This window comes from Penicillium expansum (assembly GCF_000769745.1).
Source record: "Penicillium expansum strain MD-8 chromosome Unknown contig53, whole genome shotgun sequence".
Taxonomy (NCBI): Eukaryota; Fungi; Ascomycota; class Eurotiomycetes; order Eurotiales; family Aspergillaceae; genus Penicillium; species Penicillium expansum.
Genome location: NW_015971293.1, coordinates 65 through 17,512, shown reverse-complemented (window position 1 = coordinate 17,512; position 17,448 = coordinate 65). Strand labels below are relative to the sequence as shown.

The 17,448-nt window shown below is 46.2% G+C and overlaps 5 protein-coding genes across 5 annotated transcripts; 3 read left to right on the top strand and 2 right to left on the bottom strand.

Annotated features, from left to right (window-relative positions):
- Positions 1–5,159: 5,159 nt before the first annotated feature.
- Positions 5,160–7,753, top strand: PEX2_020560 (OPT family oligopeptide transporter; the record flags this gene model as incomplete). Its single annotated transcript, XM_016739331.1, has 5 exons — positions 5,160–5,424; positions 5,487–6,001; positions 6,054–6,945; positions 7,001–7,169; positions 7,219–7,753. The coding sequence occupies 5 exons, from the start codon at positions 5,160–5,162 to the stop codon at positions 7,751–7,753; spliced, it is 2,376 nt and encodes a 791-aa protein (XP_016599270.1).
- A 1,275-nt stretch (positions 7,754–9,028) lies between these two features.
- PEX2_020550 (uncharacterized protein) lies at positions 9,029–9,713 on the bottom strand (the record flags this gene model as incomplete). The annotated part of the gene is made up of 4 exons (XM_016739330.1): positions 9,029–9,102; positions 9,155–9,310; positions 9,367–9,492; positions 9,548–9,713. 4 exons carry the CDS (start codon positions 9,711–9,713, stop codon positions 9,029–9,031), a joined length of 522 nt encoding a protein of 173 aa, XP_016599269.1.
- A 1,271-nt stretch (positions 9,714–10,984) lies between these two features.
- Positions 10,985–12,256, top strand: PEX2_020540 (NADP-dependent oxidoreductase; the record flags this gene model as incomplete). The annotated part of the gene is made up of 5 exons (XM_016739329.1): positions 10,985–11,160; positions 11,208–11,323; positions 11,376–11,546; positions 11,600–11,731; positions 11,781–12,256. The coding sequence occupies 5 exons, from the start codon at positions 10,985–10,987 to the stop codon at positions 12,254–12,256; spliced, it is 1,071 nt and encodes a 356-aa protein (XP_016599268.1).
- A 179-nt stretch (positions 12,257–12,435) lies between these two features.
- On the bottom strand, positions 12,436–13,462 carry PEX2_020530 (Short-chain dehydrogenase/reductase SDR; the record flags this gene model as incomplete). Its single annotated transcript, XM_016739328.1, has 2 exons — positions 12,436–13,286; positions 13,348–13,462. 2 exons carry the CDS (start codon positions 13,460–13,462, stop codon positions 12,436–12,438), a joined length of 966 nt encoding a protein of 321 aa, XP_016599267.1.
- Positions 13,463–16,397: 2,935 nt separating this feature from the next.
- PEX2_020520 (uncharacterized protein) lies at positions 16,398–17,044 on the top strand (the record flags this gene model as incomplete). Its single annotated transcript, XM_016739327.1, has 3 exons — positions 16,398–16,400; positions 16,599–16,706; positions 16,769–17,044. 3 exons carry the CDS (start codon positions 16,398–16,400, stop codon positions 17,042–17,044), a joined length of 387 nt encoding a protein of 128 aa, XP_016599266.1.
- Between the last annotated feature and the right edge of the window lie 404 nt (positions 17,045–17,448).

Here is a 17,448-nt window from a genome sequence, read left to right as displayed (position 1 = left end):
TCTCACGGGATAATTATTCATGGGAGGTGGGTAGATTCTCTCAATTGATCCGATTCAGTATTCAGTTCTATTAGGACCACTATATCATGCATTATAGTTCTACCCGAGCTACAGCATTTCGGCCTCATTAGCTTCACCTTTTTACGCTTGTAATGACCACGTCCAACCCTGCAATTAATAATACACGAGTCACAGTAACTACGAGACACGAACACGATGTCATTGTGAAGGTTGTCCATAGTGTAGTGGGGACGATCAGCCTGCTCTCGGGGCAGACTCACCGGTAAAACAAAGTTCTTTTAATAACTGTTAACGCGTATGTTGTAAGCTGTACTTCTCTGCCTTGCCTAACCCACAATAGAAGGTGAAAGAAGGTCACCGTTGTTCATTTCTTGATCTCTTTCACTTTTACTCCGTACCTCGGAGAGGTTTATGTTGTGTGTTGTACACTTACTCTTCGGAGTAATCATGGATTTATCAAACAATGATTTCGGTCGGATCGACCGTCTCCGGTGCCCAGCCTTCATCGCAAATGTAGCTTCGGACTTCCGAGGCTGATTTATGCAATTCAATGCGACATATTATGCATAGGAGGCATGACAGTGATCGATGAGGTGATCGATGGACTGAAGATCTACTCTGCACTCACTCCCCTAGCCAGAAATTTAGGACATGAGGCCGGCCACCAGCCATCAATAATCTACGATCATTTTGTAACACCATTGCAATTACGATCGATATCTTTCAAATTACCTTGTCTTACGAAGTAGAGATTGCTAACACACTAAGGCTCCAAATGTGTGCGTTAAGTCGCTGATCATGCAACCCTTCAAATGGCCCACAATAGCCCGCACGCAAGCCTTCAATATTTGTAACCCACTAAGGAAGTAGTCCGTAGTACGGAGTACTCCGCATACGGAGTATATTTGGCCAAGATATATTTAATATCATTAACAAACGGCCACCTGATCTCCGAAATCAGTGCTGCCAGCTCCGTGTTTTGGCTCAGTCTGTTGTAAAAGTTAAAAACGCCAAGAGATGGGGAACACAGCTGGGATCCGACGCTGTTAGACAGTAAATTGAGGACTTGGATCCCAATGACTACTCCGTCCACGTGGTCACTCGTTGTACAAGAAGCTAATTATCACTGTTATTTTATACACAAACACGCTTCGTATTTATCAAAATATTGATCTTCATCCGCTAATATTATTTCAAACAATTAATCGGTATTGAGTACGACGTACTCCGTACAGCGGAAGTATATAATACAGTAGGGGCTTCAATCAAAGACCGTGGCTGAGACTGAGGCTGGGCAAGGCTCGAGCCCACAAAAATCAGCCCATGTCTGGAGGACTCGAATTTCTTGAAGATAATCAAGACGAGCCATAATTTGATATGCAGAATAGCAATAATGGGTTTCCCATGTACAATTCGGTTCGCAAATTCCATCTATACTGCCCCGTAAACACAGCCGATATCAATATATGAGCGCATACTCCGTCCATATCTCAGGGGTGTTGTCTTGTACTTTGCAGTCCCTCGTGAAGATCCATGATCGTCACTTGCCGCATTGGCTAGACTTCACAGCCATCTTTTTCAATTCAAATGATCACCCCGAACAGCCTCCTGCTAACCAGCCCCTGAGAATCCCAACCCCGTTCCCCCTGTCTGTGATGTACAATGTAACACGTAGGGAGAAAGAAGCCTGAGATCATACGCACAGAAATTGTACTCCATATGTAGAGGTTAGAATCCCCCTTGGCACAATGACCGATCAATAAGTCATCTGGCACCTATAGTATACCTTGAGTCGAAATGTGGTGGATTTTGTGTTGAGTGAGTAGATGATATCCATGGGTAGCAAAATAAGGATCGAAGGCTCAGCGGGGACGCCTCCACCGTGGACCTGCATGCTGTCAACCTTATAACGGTAATTAACGGCTATAACTCGCGGTCAGCAAGAGCTTAGCTATATATGTATGTACAAGGAATTAATACGGTTCTTCAACTTCTCCTAGGCGTTAGATTGCGAGTTTTGTGCCATGATATATATTGTGTATAAAATTGTATAAAATTGTTGTAGTTGTCTGTGGGGTAACTTGGTATTGAAAGACATCCTGCAAACCCTTCCCGCAATACTAATCATTTCGAGTAATTGACGATCTCTCGGAGATTCCATCTTGATTAAATCTCTGCGACCTGTTGAGGTAAAGACCCGAGACATGTTGAATAATCTTAGCACTTGGCATGCACCGGATAGATAGTTGACCCGTTGCTGTGGGTCTGGAGGTGAACTATGATGGCGCCGCTTTAATGAGGGCGCTCAGAGTCAGGCTCGCTGAGTAAACTCCAGTCCGACTCATATTAAGTCACATGATATGTTAGTCAGGTCCACTGATTACTCAGATTTTGATCGGAGCACTGCCCAGGTGGGGGCATTATTGAGCACTCAGTCCAGACTCAGTCTATACCTAAAAGGGCACCTGACCCCACAATAAGAATACTATGCATCTGTGAAGTACTTTTTGATGGTCTCGAAGAGCGGGTTTCGTTGAAGGAGACTCGTAGAATGCTGAGGGAGACGGGGCCGTTCTGCCAACTTAGCTAATCGGGAAGAAGACCCGTGGACGCCCGTTTATGTTTCACCTCTATAGCGCTGTATTCTCTATTAGGGCCCCGTTATGATTAGGGGTTTAGAGAATTTAGGGAATTTAGGGATTCTAGTATCTATTTAACCTTGGAATGATGTTGAGCTTATGTAAGCGAGATTTTAAGGACCTAGCGAGTCTCCCTCAGCTGAAACCCGCCTTAGCTGATAACCCACGCACTAAAAGCCATTGGAAAAGAGTAGCTATGTTTTTCATGCTCATGCAGATATTGAATCTATCTGCGATGAAAATAGGAGGATACTAAAGACCAAGAGGACATACTATCACGCTGCTAAACTCTAGATGAAATGAGGTTCTATACAATTGTACGTCAGGGGTGCCAGCCGAATGAAACAGATAGTAACTTGATCGTTGAATTCGGATGGATTCCAAAGCTCATAAAATCCTAATCCTTGATGGTAGATTATCATGAGCACAGGCCGAATGGAAGCTCATGATTTCAGGACATGGTCTGCTGAGATTATTAAACTGAAAACACGATATGTGAGAGAAGTAGATGAAATAAAGTTTGAGCTTGAATATTTTTCTGGTGTCTTACCGACCTATCACGACGCAGATGATACTTAGAACCAAAGGGGCTAGGGCTATGGGGAACCAGAGAAAGACAAGATCAAAGGATTGGACAATTAGATTCTCCTCGAGTATCGCCATGGCTGCCATTATCACCTCGATGCTGAAAAAGAGAAACCCCATTTGTGATATCCAATGGAAGGCAAGCTAAATGCCCCTCTTTGGTTTTTCTTGAACAACTTCTGATTGGTCCTACTAAGACATATCCGCGGTTGGAATTCCCAATATGCCTTAGGTGACTCCACACTGGGAAACTCGTGCTACGGTGCCTTTTTTTATTTCCCCGGAACTCCGACTCCAATGTCTTGTGCCTTCGGCGAGTTGGGTTCAATAGCTGCGCCCACACAGACGCTAGCACTGTACTGCTCATATCTGCGATATTACCAAATTTTCGGCCACCATTATGTGCCAGAGCAAGGAATGTAAGAGTTTCCGTCACTGCCTCGAAGGCTTTTAAGGGACGGTCTGGGGTTTACTGCAAAACCGCACGAGACTCGGGATGGTGTCTTCGACGCTAGGATAAATGTGTGAAGGGCAATTTGTTCACCCACGGGGCCAGTCGGAGGAAGTGCCAGAAAAGGGTGATTGCGAGCCCCACCCTGTCAATTAAAAATGGGTAAAGTCGAAACTTAGATGGAATTAACCGTTCCTGATATCTCACTCACTGCCTGAGGTAGAGAAATATGTCGCGTAACAACACAGAAATCCTCAATTCCAAAGCCCTAGATGCCTTAAAAGACCAAGGAGAAAGTAAAGAACGTGAAGAGTCGTATTCGGAAGTGAATACGAGGTACGAAATACGGAGTAGTGGCGACGACTATGTGACCGCTTTAACCAGAAATGGGCCTTCCGTACGAGGGCCGCTTTGGCCACGTCACGCTATTTTTCAACTGCGGGGTTCGTGGAGTTTTTCCGAAACAAAATTGCTTGGGAAATGCTTGGGAAATGCTTGGAAAAATGCTTGAATGTGCTTAATTCCGAGAACGGAAATGCTTGGATTAGCTTAAGGGAAATAGGATTTGGACCTGGACCTGGGCCTGGAAAAAGCTTAACATTAGTGGACTTCACTTCGGTATAGCATCCGTTAATCCAATAGATTGCCCTCCTTCTCTACCTTAGTTCTCTCTATTTAAAAAAAAATAATTATGGAATCAGGTTTGTCATGATGGTGATTGAGAAAAGAAGTTGATAAAGCTCTATCCCAATCAATGGCCCTTTCATCGAATCTCAACCAAGTTGCGGACTCCGTCGGGGTACCGTCGTTTAGTTATATTAGTTTTAGCCCACTCCAAGCTCCCTGGGACTCTAGTAGCGTGCTCCTTGGTCAAAGCGCAGATAAGACAGCCAATGTATCCCCACGGTTTAATGTTATGGAGTGTGGTATGGTTCAAGTCCTGCAAATTCGCCCCATTTCCGACGGATCCCGCTCCTCCTCCTTGGGATTGCAGATAGGCTAGCGTTGAATCCACATTACGTATAAGCATTTTTAGTAACTTATTCTAACACAACGGACGAATCAGACGCCACACTAATCGCTAATGAGAATAGATAGCTATCGGCGTCAAAGCGATACATTTGAATGCTGCTCCACGGCCCCCCGTCGGCGATACTGAGGCCATGTGAGTGCGGGAATCTAAAGCGTGTGGCGACTTTCTCTTTTAGGACAAGTGCTTGTTCCAGTCCCACTGCAAACACTATAGATCAGTCTCTCTTATCACGCCACGAGCTGGGTTCCATGGCTAAACCATGTGCTTAAGCCCCGGAGACTAGAAACCAGAATAGGAATGTCATTTCTTGCGTTGGTCGCTCATCAAAGATATATCAGAAGACCCCACCCGACAATTTTTTCTTGACCCTGGCATGAACCCATCTCACCTCTGACTCCTGAGACATCACAACCTTTGTCAGTTCCTCAACATGGCGGCGACGCCAACCAACCCAGATAGCCTGGTTGAGCACGAAACCTCTGCGGGGATGATCAGCGAAAAACTTGGGGAGAAGGGCGGAGATATGAATAAGACCGGTGCTATTCAGGAAGTGCCTCTTCCGAGTTACGACGACTCCGAATCTCTCTCCAAAGGGGCAGCTCCCCTTACAACCGCGGAGGAGATTGTCACGCATGTCATTCAAGTCGACGATGACCCAACACTCAATCCATGGACCTTCCGCATGTTCTTCATTGGTAAGCCCTTCCATTGCGGTGTCCCTTGTGATAATTTAGCATGTCCGCTTACCCGAAATCAGGTCTTGGATTGTCCGCATTTGGAGCGGTCTTGCAAGAAATCATGTACTTCAAGCCCCAGGTTGTTTACGTCTCGGTCATGTTCTTGACTGTCCTTGCTCAAACTATGGGTACGGCCATGTCTACCTTCATCCCCCGAAGAGGTGTCATTGGCCGTTTTCTTAACCCTTTCCCGTGGAACCGAAAGGAGCACACTGCGGCAGTCCTCATGGCATCAGCGGCAGCCGTCTCGGCCTTGTCAACGGAAGCTTTGGCTGTGCAAAAACTCTACTACGGAGGATATCCTAATCAAGCTGCAGGAATCTTCATTACTCTTTCTTCACAACTCATTGGATATGGTGTTGCAGGCATGATGCGGAATGTTTTGGTGAACCCGACCTCAATGCTGTACCCCATTAATCTACCCATCACGACTGTCATGGAGACCCTGCACAAGCCGAAGGAGGAGACCAGACAGAGATTCAAGGTATTCTGGATCGTATTTGCGGCAATCTTTTGCTGGGAGTGGTTCCCCGAGGTACGTTTGCTCAACCACATGAATCCACGATACAGGCTCTGATAACGTCTAGTACATCTTCCCGCTTTTGTCTGCGGTTTCCATTTTCTGCTTGGCTGATCAACACAACGCCGTCTTCACAAACCTGTTCGGAGGCTCTCAGGGTAACGAGGGCATGGGATTCCTGTCAGTTTGCTTTGACTGGAATTACATCGCCGGGTTCGGATCACCACTTTGGATGCCGCTGCAAACTTTGGTCAACAGTCTCATCGGTTATCTCGGAGGTATTATCCTTTCCATGGCACTTTACTACGGAAACATTTGGAGAGCCCAGGACTTCCCTTTCATGTCTCAACTCCTCTATGACCAGAGCTCAAACACGACCAACTTTGTCCCATACGATGAGACTTCAATCATGAACGCAGACTTCACTGTGAACAGCACTCTGATAGAGCAGGCTGGAGCGCCTTATCTTACCGCAACATACGTGAACTATCTCATCACATCCAACGCTGGGCTCACTGCCACTATTGTTCACATGTTCCTCTGGAATTACGCTGAAATCAGCCTTGGATGGGCTTGGATGACAATGAGCAATTTGAAGAAGATCTTGGACCCTTCCCTTTATATGTTCTGGCGTCACGGCGGTGGTCGCACTGAGGAAGAGAAGGAGCAAATTCGTCAGGACCCTCTAATTGACCCTCATTATAAGTTGATGCTTGACTACGAGGAAGTCCCGAGCAGTTGGTATTTCTTAGTGTTTGCTGCCAGCTGGATCACTGGTCTTGTATGCTTATACGTGATGAAGTCCACTCTTCCGTGGTGGGGCTTTATTATCGCGACCATCTTCCTTATCGTTTTCATGGTCTTCTTTGGAGCGCAGTATGCCATTACGGGCTTCGGATACAACTTGCAGCCGATTTTCCAAATGCTTGCGGGTTACATGATGCCTGGACGTCCCTTGGGTATGCACTCCGCTACTTTCAAAATTTTGATATTTTTCCACTAACAAAATCCCAGCTAACATGTACTTTACCACATACACCTACAATGGTATCACGCAAGGATTACTTCTTCTCCGTGATCTGAAACTGGCTCAACAGAACAAACTGTCACCAAAAGCTACGTTTGTCACTCAAGTCATTGGCTGTGTTATGGGGGCCCTTCTCAACTATGTCATGATGATAACGTAAGTCAAAAACCTTGCAAGATTGATATCTAGTCTAACTTGTCTTCAGCATTGTCCAAAATCAAGCAACTATCCTCGAGTCCGCCGAAGGAACCAACATTTGGTCTGGCGCCCAAATCCAGCAATTCAACACTCTTGCCATTGCTTGGTCTATTGCTCCCCAGATGTTCTCTATTGGTGCTCGCTACCAATGGGTCACAGCATCTTTCTTGATTGGCTTCCTCGCTCCATTGCCCTTCTACATCATGCACCGTTTCTTCCCCCGCCAGCGAATTTGGGCATACCTCAACACATCTATTATTTTGTGGTACCTTGGATACCTCTTTGTTGGTCTGAACGCTTCTGTCACCAGCTACTACATTCTGGGAGCTTTCGGTCAATTCTATCTGCGACGTTACCGACCTCAATGGTTTACGAAGTGGAATTACCTTTTGTCTGCTGCACTGGACGGTGGCACCCAGGTGATGGTGTTTTTGGCCACATTTGCAGTTTTCGGTGGTTCTGGAAACTCAGTTGCTTTCCCGGCGTGGGCAGGTAACCGTGTCAACAATTACGACTACTGCCTGTACAATCCTGAGGGTTGAAAGAGGCTGTTGTTGAGCCTTTCCGTTACGTTTCCGTGTTTTCACTCATATCCTGGCATAATTATATGTTCTTTCAGCCAAGCCTAGAATAGGACCAGCTGGTTGTATTGTTAAAGACAGAGCACTCACTTGGCAACACTGGTCGTGAATTATAATCTCTACTTCTGCAACTCACGTTAATCAAAGACATCGTGTCGCCTTCCAAGGTTGTTCCAAGTTCACCCTCTTGAACTCTATGCTGTAGATCCGTTCTAATTAACCTTGCAATAATATCAAAAGGCTCCTTCTCCATCTACCAGGTAAAACTTTTCATTGGCACTTCTTAACAACAAGCCCGAGCACATTGCTGTTCCAAGCGCCGGTTTAAGCTTGGGTTTCAGTTTCTTGCCAATGAGTAACTCACCGTTGGCTGGGCTACAAGCCAGAAACTTGTTATTGGACGCCCCTTAACATGTTTTACATGCAAATTTTAATAGAATAACTTTGAACGGGACTCAGAGAATTGTGATCTTGCATAATGTTGAGATTCATGAGACTATGAGGTGTCACTGCCTGACTTACCAGGCAAAAATCGTGTTATCAGCACTGAACCTCCTTAATACTCGGCCACCCGCTACGTGGTCAACTTTATGCACCAAACAGGTCTTCTCCAGCAATTCCGACATATTGAAACCGAGGACGACGACGAATCGACAGGCCTTACGGCAATGGATCTAGGTGTGGGAGACAATGGGTATTACCCAATGACAAAAACAAAGCTGTGACGCTAGAAACTCAGCCAGGGCTGACAATCATGCCGATGATCTGGCCACGAAAAACATCAACATCAATTGAAACTGAGGCAGGAGGAGAGCAGAGATTATGAAGGGAGAGTGAAAAGCAAGAAGTGGGAGTTGGAAGGTGGAAGGTGCACTCTACTGCAATCATTTATTAATTTCTTATGTATGGGTTTGGGTATGGGCTTGCAATTTTGGGGGTTTTGGGTTACAGGAATGGGCTGGTTCCACACTCTTTATGGCATCTGTATACTCTTTGAGACTCGGCGTTTGGCTTCGAGTTCTTGCTTCGGTTGAAAGAAGCGCCTGCATAGTCATACGCAACTAGGTGAGCTAAATAATATATATAGATAGATTTGAACAATTTCTTTCTCAAGGTGGTTGCTTCAATTTGACACATTGTATTCTAACACATAAAAGAATGCGGTGCTAAAATATCCACTGTATACCTACAGAGGTTATGCTCCTGTTGCCGCATGTAGTCCAAGGCAATGATAGCCTAGCAACGGGCCTCGTTGTCAGGGTAAACGTTCTGCGTGTGGCAGGTCTTAGGGGGCACAAAGAGAGGCGCAGCTGGAATACGTCAGTGGAAGTTCAGAATGTTAATTGATGCTTAAGAACGTACCGTTGACGGCAAGGTTAGTCGGCGGGTCGCGCACGATAGAGTAGCGGCCGCCCAAGGTGAGATCATCTTCGCAATCAATCTGGTGCTGGCCGCCATTGGTGGTGGACGATCCGGTCCAGATGTCAATGTGAGGTTTACCGTTCTTGTGGTCGGTGACTTCAGGCCGGTCAGTAAAGGGGCTGACTAGGGGATTAGGAGAACCGTATACTCACTGCACTGCGCACAATCGTCCTCATAACGACCGTATTTCTTCAGAAGCGGAAGATACACAGTCTCGCAGACTTTGAGCTCGCCAGGCGCTGTTGCGATTGTTACGGGGTCAGAGTGGGTGCCGGTGCCTGCCAGAGGAATCATTAGTCAAAGGAGCCAGCAGTTGTTGAAGAAGCATCATACCCCCAGCAACGAAGTTGCGGCCTCCACAGTCGTGGGCAGTACCGGGGCCAGGAGGAGAATTGTCTGGGTAGCCATAGAAGGTAACTATAAAGTTACCCGGCGTGGAGCAGGCCATGCTGACACCGGCGAAGGCCGCGCTGAGAAGCAGAGTGATGCTGGTCTTCATTTTGCAAGTCAAGAAATGGGATGGGTGAGGTACAGAGATCAATAGTTCAGTGTCTTCGAGGAGTCTCCCTGCTTTTATACAAAATTGCCTACGCGGGAAAGCCACATGTGAACAAATGGCTTATCATCATAGTAACTGTTGCATATTTTGCCCCGCAAGCATGCGTACCATGCAATGCTACGCTGACTACGGAGTAGTAAGTCGAGTGTTATTGATGGAATTGGTTGGATTTGCTAATATTACAATTGGAGGATTCGATAGATGCATTAGTGTCAAGCATAGATCATGCTGCAAAAATGCGCTTAGCATCGTGATTCGCGCAAAGTCTTCACTAGCAAGCCTCCGAGCATTGTTCAGAGCGCCATTAATGTGATGCTCCTTCTCTCGTTGCCGTCTTTGCCACCGTACCATTGTCTGTTTACTGAGGGGCCTGTCCCAATTTTGCGGATTGCGCAGTAGCAGTGCTAGTCTAAATTCTTGGAACTTTAGTGGACTACGAGCGAATAAGCAATTGGCCAAGCAATTTAGTGCATGTCTAAGAACTATCGTCAGTCTAGCAGGCTCCTAGAGGCCGAAAGTTCGAAGCCCCACAACGAGATGACAATTGCATATGTTGTATACAAGTATGAACTTATTGGCGCTAGAGATGACTTTGCTGTCAAATCCCGCAAAGATTATCACCAGTTGCCTTGCCTCAAAAAAGAATGCGAGTGCCTACAACATAAGCAGACTCACTTAATTTCCTTAGTACCAATTTCCTAATTGGGATATTATAGGGTACTAGAATGATTGCTCTCAGGGGTATGTGCTATGGTATATGATACTAATTGGTTGATCAATTAGCAGGCTTCATTTGTGGCGCAATTGACTGCAGTAAGATAACGAGGGTGAATGATTGATGATCCCAGTGCTTTTTTGATGGGACAATCTAGAGAATAAGGTGGCACGTGATCCAGACTAGCGTAGTGCATTTTATTGAGGTCGCGTCGTGAGTCAGCTGAGTGTCAGGTGATGCTCAGCTAAGCAGAGCAGAGCGCTTATGTAATACTCCTCGAGGCGTGCTCAGTTCTGCTCAGTGAGCAAAAAGCGGCAAGATCTGACCACTAAAACGGAAAGGGAACGCCAAGAAGTGGCAGAGGAAATCGTATATTAGGTATGAGACCATCCGGCATTTAACCTAAAATTTCACTTCAACCCTCAATCCATTTATATAGTGTGGTCGCGACATTGTTTTTCGCATTTCTACATCTCCCAGAAAATCTCAACCGGATATGTTGTCCTTGAACATCCCATCATACTCACAGCCATCGGGCTACCAGCTTTCTGAGTTGCCCAAGCCGGACATCATTGATCCAAAAGATGTGATAATTAAGGTTCATGCGGCGAGCATCAATCCAATTGACGTGAAGAAAGCTGGTGGAATGTTGAAATTGGCGGTGAAAGACACGTATGCGACTCCATATACATTGCGAAAAGTGTAGCTAACATACAAAGCTTTCCATATAAAATTGGCTATGACTGTGCCGGTATAGTCACAGAGATTGGATCGGATGTGACCCGATTTCAAGTGGGAGCTGAAGTCTATGTTAGACTGCCGGAGATTTCTCGAGGTATGTGCTGGCGCGACGATCAAATAGGATCCCACTGACATTTGAATACTAGGGTCTTGCAGTGAATTTGTCAGATGTACAGAGAAGTACATTGCCCTGAAGCCACCTTCATTGTCCTTCGAGGATGCAGCCTCAATCCCTCTGGCAGCAATGACTGCACTTCAAGCACTCAGAAAATACAAAGGAGATCTGGCTGGAAAGACTGTCTTTGTGCCCGCCGGCCGTATGTTGCTTCTGTCCTGCAAACTGTCGTGTATGAGTCTAACATGATGAAAGTGAGTGGGACAGGTCTATTTGCATGCCAATTGGCAAAGAATGTCTTCCATGCAGGCAAGGTCATCACCACAGTCTCGACCTCCAAGGTGGAAAAGATCATGGAGCTACTAGGCGAAGCAACAGTCGATCAGAGTAAGAACTAAAATTCCTCCTGGATAAACACTTGCTTACACATTGATAGTAATCGACTACACAAAATCCGACCCAAGAAAGGCTATTAAGTCTGGCTCCGTGGACTTCCTCTTCGACACAGTGGGTTCTTCAATGGATTACCTCTGCCTAATGAAACAACAATCCGGATGTATTGTCTCAATTTCGACCATGCCATCGGGCAACCAGCTCCAGGAATCCTCAGTTACGGATCTTCCCCAGAAGAGTAGCATTCCTATTGCTCTACGAATGGGACTTAATGCTTCCGATTATGTCCGTAAATTCAGGGCATCGCGATATGGTGTTGAGTATTCATATATGTTTCTGGAATCGACTGGTGAAGATCTGGACGAGTTGAGAGGTTATGTTGAGGGGCGCAGGCTGAGAACGGTAGTTGGAAACACTGTTGAGCTTTCGGACATCGAAGCAGTGCGATCAGCATGCCAGGTCGTTTACAGTGGGAAGGGAGGTCTTGGGAAGTTGGTTGTCAAAGTTGCCGATTCGTGATCTGTCCAACTAATATATCTCAAAATGAACCTCCGTCAGATGTATACCAAGATTGCTCACAATCAAGCAGGGACATATAATTGAAAACCACATAGCAGAAAGTATTCAAGTTCATTATCAACTAGCTAGGTGGCAATCTGTGCTGAAATCATGCCCCGGCCTACAAAGAGATAATATTGTTAGAGATTGGCCTTGGTGAGCTCCAAATCAGTCCACTCCCACAAGCGCTTCCCCATATTTTCATTGCATGCCCATTTGTTTCGACGTTTCAAAATTCCAACTGGGACATAATATCCTCCATTTGTGAGCTCCTCCTTCTTAGCCCCAACAGCAGCCCACAGCGAGTTAAACGCACCCTGGCGCACTGTTGAAGCAGAGAAACGCAAAATCTTTGAGCCCAAAGCAGCAAACACAGATTGCGAATTTAAAGCGTCATATAAATTCGTTACGATAATACCTGGATGAACCGCCACTGACGTTATTGACGGATACCGCCTGCTGAGTTCCGCGGCGAAGAGAATATTGGCAGCCTTCGACGCTCCGTACCGAGCAGTTGTGTTAACCTTCTTCAATTTTTCTTGATTCAAGATTTTCTCGAATGCTGGCGCGAAATTATGCCCCACAGAAGCGAGTGACACGACGCGGACATCCGAGCCACGCTCCTCGGCCGTTTTGAGCATTGTTGGCAGCAGCAATTTGGTGAGATAGAAGTGCCCGGTATGATTCGTGCCAAACTGGATTTCATGGCCCATTTCAGTCTCCCCAGGGGGCAGAGCCATCACACCAGCATTGAGTATTAGGACGTCGAGACGGGACGACTGGGCGTTCACTTGCTCCGCTGCGCTCTTGATCGATTTACCTGACATCAAGTCCAACGGTATCCAGCTGATTTCGGCATCGTTTGAAACGGATGATTTCACCGACTTGATGGCCTCCTCTGCCTTTGCTTCTGAACGCGCGCCGAGGAAAATCTTCTTCGGATTGTGCTTGGCCAGCTGGAGGACCGTTTCTTTGCCCAAACCTGCATTTCCTGTGGAAGTGAATAGTGTTAGATGCGGCATCAATGCACCATTGAATATAGTGTAACCTACCGCCCGTGACCAAGATGACCTTCCCAGTCAGATCTGGGATATCATTTTCAGGTGTGAAGCTTACTGCACCCGCATAGTTAAGTGCGTCTATTGCAGCTATCATCCATCCAGACATTTTGATGAAGGGTAGGAAATGTTGGGGGGCTGGGTTGCGTTCGGCGTTGAATTAATTATACCCTATGCTAACAGACTCAATATATGTACCGAGCTAACTATGTATCTCCCCGAGCTGAACTGAAAGTTGTTATAAAGGCAGAACCTTCAAAGTTCCGAGACCCCCGACGGTATATTAGGATTAGAAGTACGTATCCTCCGTAGACTAAATTTCCACGGAGCCACCTCAATAGCCTCTCAGGGCTGACAAAGTGTCTAGGTAGGTACGTGGCTAAGCTCAACTTTATCTTATTATGCTAAGCCCCCTAGCCACATGCTCTCCCATTATATTGTTGTAGGCATTTTACAGCGTGGCGTGACTCTGGTCGTTGTGGGTGATCGGTGGTTCTTGGTAGGTGAAATCTCAGTGAAAAGGGTGATGCTAGAAATGTGCTTTATGAAAGAAACAAGCATCGACGCGGAAGCTAAGAGTCTGTATCGAGTAAAAAGAAAGCAAATTAGACGAAGTGAGCAACATCTGAGTAGCAGGTAAATGGCATCCGAAAGTTCAACCCAAGAGGTGCAGATGTCTATATGCCTGGAATCTTTCACTTTTTTGGCAGATCACCGACGACTGACATCTTGCTCCTCTCTCTTTCTCTTTCTCTTTCTCTTTCCTCCCTTCTCTCTCTCAAATGCCCACCCTCAATCTTTTCTTTATCAACTTTTCATCATGACACCCCGGATTCCTCCCAGCAACGGGGATGATCAGTGGCAATGGAATGGGACTGGTGAACGCGATACTACAGATGTAAGTTTGTATATTAACAGTGCGTGCCAGGTTTACTTGGTTCCAATTATCCTTGATCGTTGTATCTTGGACCTGGAGCTTCCCATAGCTATTGACATGCATAATGCTATACCATTTCACAATGCTTTTTCTATATTTGACCACTGGCTAACCTGAAATATGCATATATCTAGGAAGCGTGTGTGCATTGCGAAATCTGCCATAGCAGCAGTCATCTAGATGCGGAATGCCCATTCGTTGTCTTCCTAAATCTCAGACGTGGGATGATGACCTTCCAGGTAAGACGAAAACCCCTGGCTAAAGAATGTTCCGAGTATAGTTACTAATAAAGTCCGATTAGCGCCGGCTCAACATGGTTAATCGGCCCAATCCCAACAACCCCTTCCCACGTCCTGGCGACTCTCCTGTTCATCGCCCACCAGTGCCACTAGCACCCCGCGCATTGCGACACGTGGAATCCGTGATCCCATTGCTTGTTCCACCACACATAGAGTCAGCGCACGTTTTCCCTTCGCATTTGTCGAGGCATGATCGTCATTCGACTGACGGCGCACAGGGAGCCCACTCCACGACTGAAAACATAAAGTAAGTCCAAAAATTTACAAGCCAGTCTCATATGAATCTGGTTTGAGGCTAATTCCCGTACATAGTGAGATTGAGGCATCAAAGGGCAACAAGGATGATAACCAGTGTGAGGTGTGATATCTGAAGTTCCACTTTTAGTTCCAACATTAGGAGGCTCAACAAAACATCTACAAATGGGTTGTGTCTATCTAGGTACATACAAACCATATCGGTAAATGAAATTTGATTCATATCTGAATTAAAAGTGAGAGATTACAAATGCTCCTTTTTGATTACCAACTGGTAAGGGCTGTTGGTCTCATCCAAACTGGAGGGCACTTTGAAACCGGAACCTCATGGCCAAGGCTGAACCCAAAGTCAAGGCCAATTCCGCAGATGACATATTGACACCCGGTGCCTTGGTCCCACAATGGCTGCGTGAGATGCAAGAGAACAGGAAATCTGAGTAGAAAGTGAGCCCAAACAGCTTTCGCAAATCGGACCTAACACAGCCTGAGGCTCAGATACCTATCTTCAGTCTTTCCATTTTGACCCAAAGTCGGTTCCACCTGAGATCTTGCTTCTCTTCTTTCCTCTTCTTCATAATCTCTCCCATTCTCTAATTCCTCTCTCCAGCATCACCATGGCGCCCTCGGCTCCCCTCTGCAATGGAGGAGCTCACCTGCGTAAACCGGGAGACTCTTGTGAGCGAGACACTGCAACGGCAGGTCTGCATTTGAATACTGTATGGATTCTCTTTAACTAGGCTTACATCTCCTATGTCTTCTCGTTTGACTTTCGAGGTCGTGCATCTCGGGACTAGAGCTTCCATGTCCAGTAGCACGCAAAATGCTATTTTACCGACATACAATATCTCTGCGAGCCCTGATTCGGACTCTGACTAACAAAATATGTGTATCTCGCTAGGAAACGCTAGCTCATTGCCGTGTCTTACCACGGAGATCGAAACCGAGGAAATTTGCGACTAACAACACATCGGTGACCTGTCGCACTACTTCGATATGAGCACTGAGCACAGTTAGTAGGCTTTAGTCCTCGTGATCTACCACAATAGAACGCTAACATGGGGCAAGTTTTGATAGCGGGACGAGTGAGGACTTGAAAGTGAATGATTCCATCAAGAGGTCTACCACCTAAATCCTCACTTGTGGTTAAACAAATATCATGATCGTTGGCACTTCTTGTGAGATTAGTGCCCCGTATTATTCAATGGAATCTGAGTTAAAGTTGGATGGAAACTGAGATCTAATTGACTCACTTTGTCGTTTGTTTGCCCTGTTTTTATGTCTGTATATCTATAGTCGTAGCCAGAGATATCTACAAATACCTAGTACTTGTGTTTTCAAACTCTTGTTTGCTTCTACAATCATCTTAACAACTATTTCCCTATCCCACCTCACCTCCATCAGTCTCTCTTCATCAGTCTCTCTTCATCAGTCTCTCTTCATCAGTCTCTCTTCATCAACCTCTTTACATCAACCTCTTTACATCAACCTTTCTCCATCTCCATCCCAATTCTCAACCCCTATCCATTCTGGGTGACAACACCCGCAGCTCTACAATGGTAAGCTATTTCACTTTGTCTGCTATAGTTCCCTGCTAGTATTGTGAGCCTTGGTTTGTGACCCGCGATCCTGGGTGAGTGCAACTACCATCATAGGGCTGCTTATATACATCGGGAGATCGTGCCATACAGACTTCAATACACAGATATCCATTCAGTGTTCAGCTGGTAACTGACTTCATCTGCGTATATCTACAGGCACCCAAACGCCCATGTCCAGCATGTGGCCAAATCAGCCACCCGCTGAGAGAGTGTCCATTCCGCGGTTTCCACGATGAAAGCCAGGACAAGCCCTCCATTACTACGGTAAGTTCTATATGGTTAAATGCTACCTTTCACCTATATTAATTACTATTGAGTAATTCTAGGTCACTATTACTAGGACCCTACCGGGCTCATTTGCTCACCTAGGCCTGAGGGGTCGCGCAAAGCGGCAGGTAGCGCACCCACTCCGATCACTCGAGCTCCGCAAACCAAAGCCATCTCCACTGGCTCTATACTGTGAGACATCGGTGCCCACAGACGACGCTGTTGAGGCTACTCCGATCACCGAGTCGATGCCGAGCGAGGACGCTGTTGAGACCACTCCGGCCAACGAGCCGACTATCTCCGCTAATGGCACTGAAAGGAACGAGTCAACTTAAGTTATCACAAACACAACAGAAGGTTCATCTGAGGCAAATTTATGCCTTGATAAGGTCGTGAGGATGGAAGGACGAGGTACCAGAGAACACAATATCGTAGCCAATCACTTCATGGGTTTGAACAAATATGAGGCTAGAAATTACCTTGTTCATCCACAGTTGTGGTAAATGAAATTTAAGTGAAAGTCAACGGAAATGAGTTCATCAGTTCTTCTTCGCGCTAGTCTACCATCAAATATGTATCCTTGCATGATTGATAATCGAAGGCGTCTGGCCCTAGTGCTCGCCGCGGAAAGGCGATTTTGAATCTGGGAGAAAGCACAATGACAATCAGACTTTCCCATTCGATTAAGACTGCAAAGCTATCAGAACTACTTTCCATATGGAACCGAAGTGCGAGATCC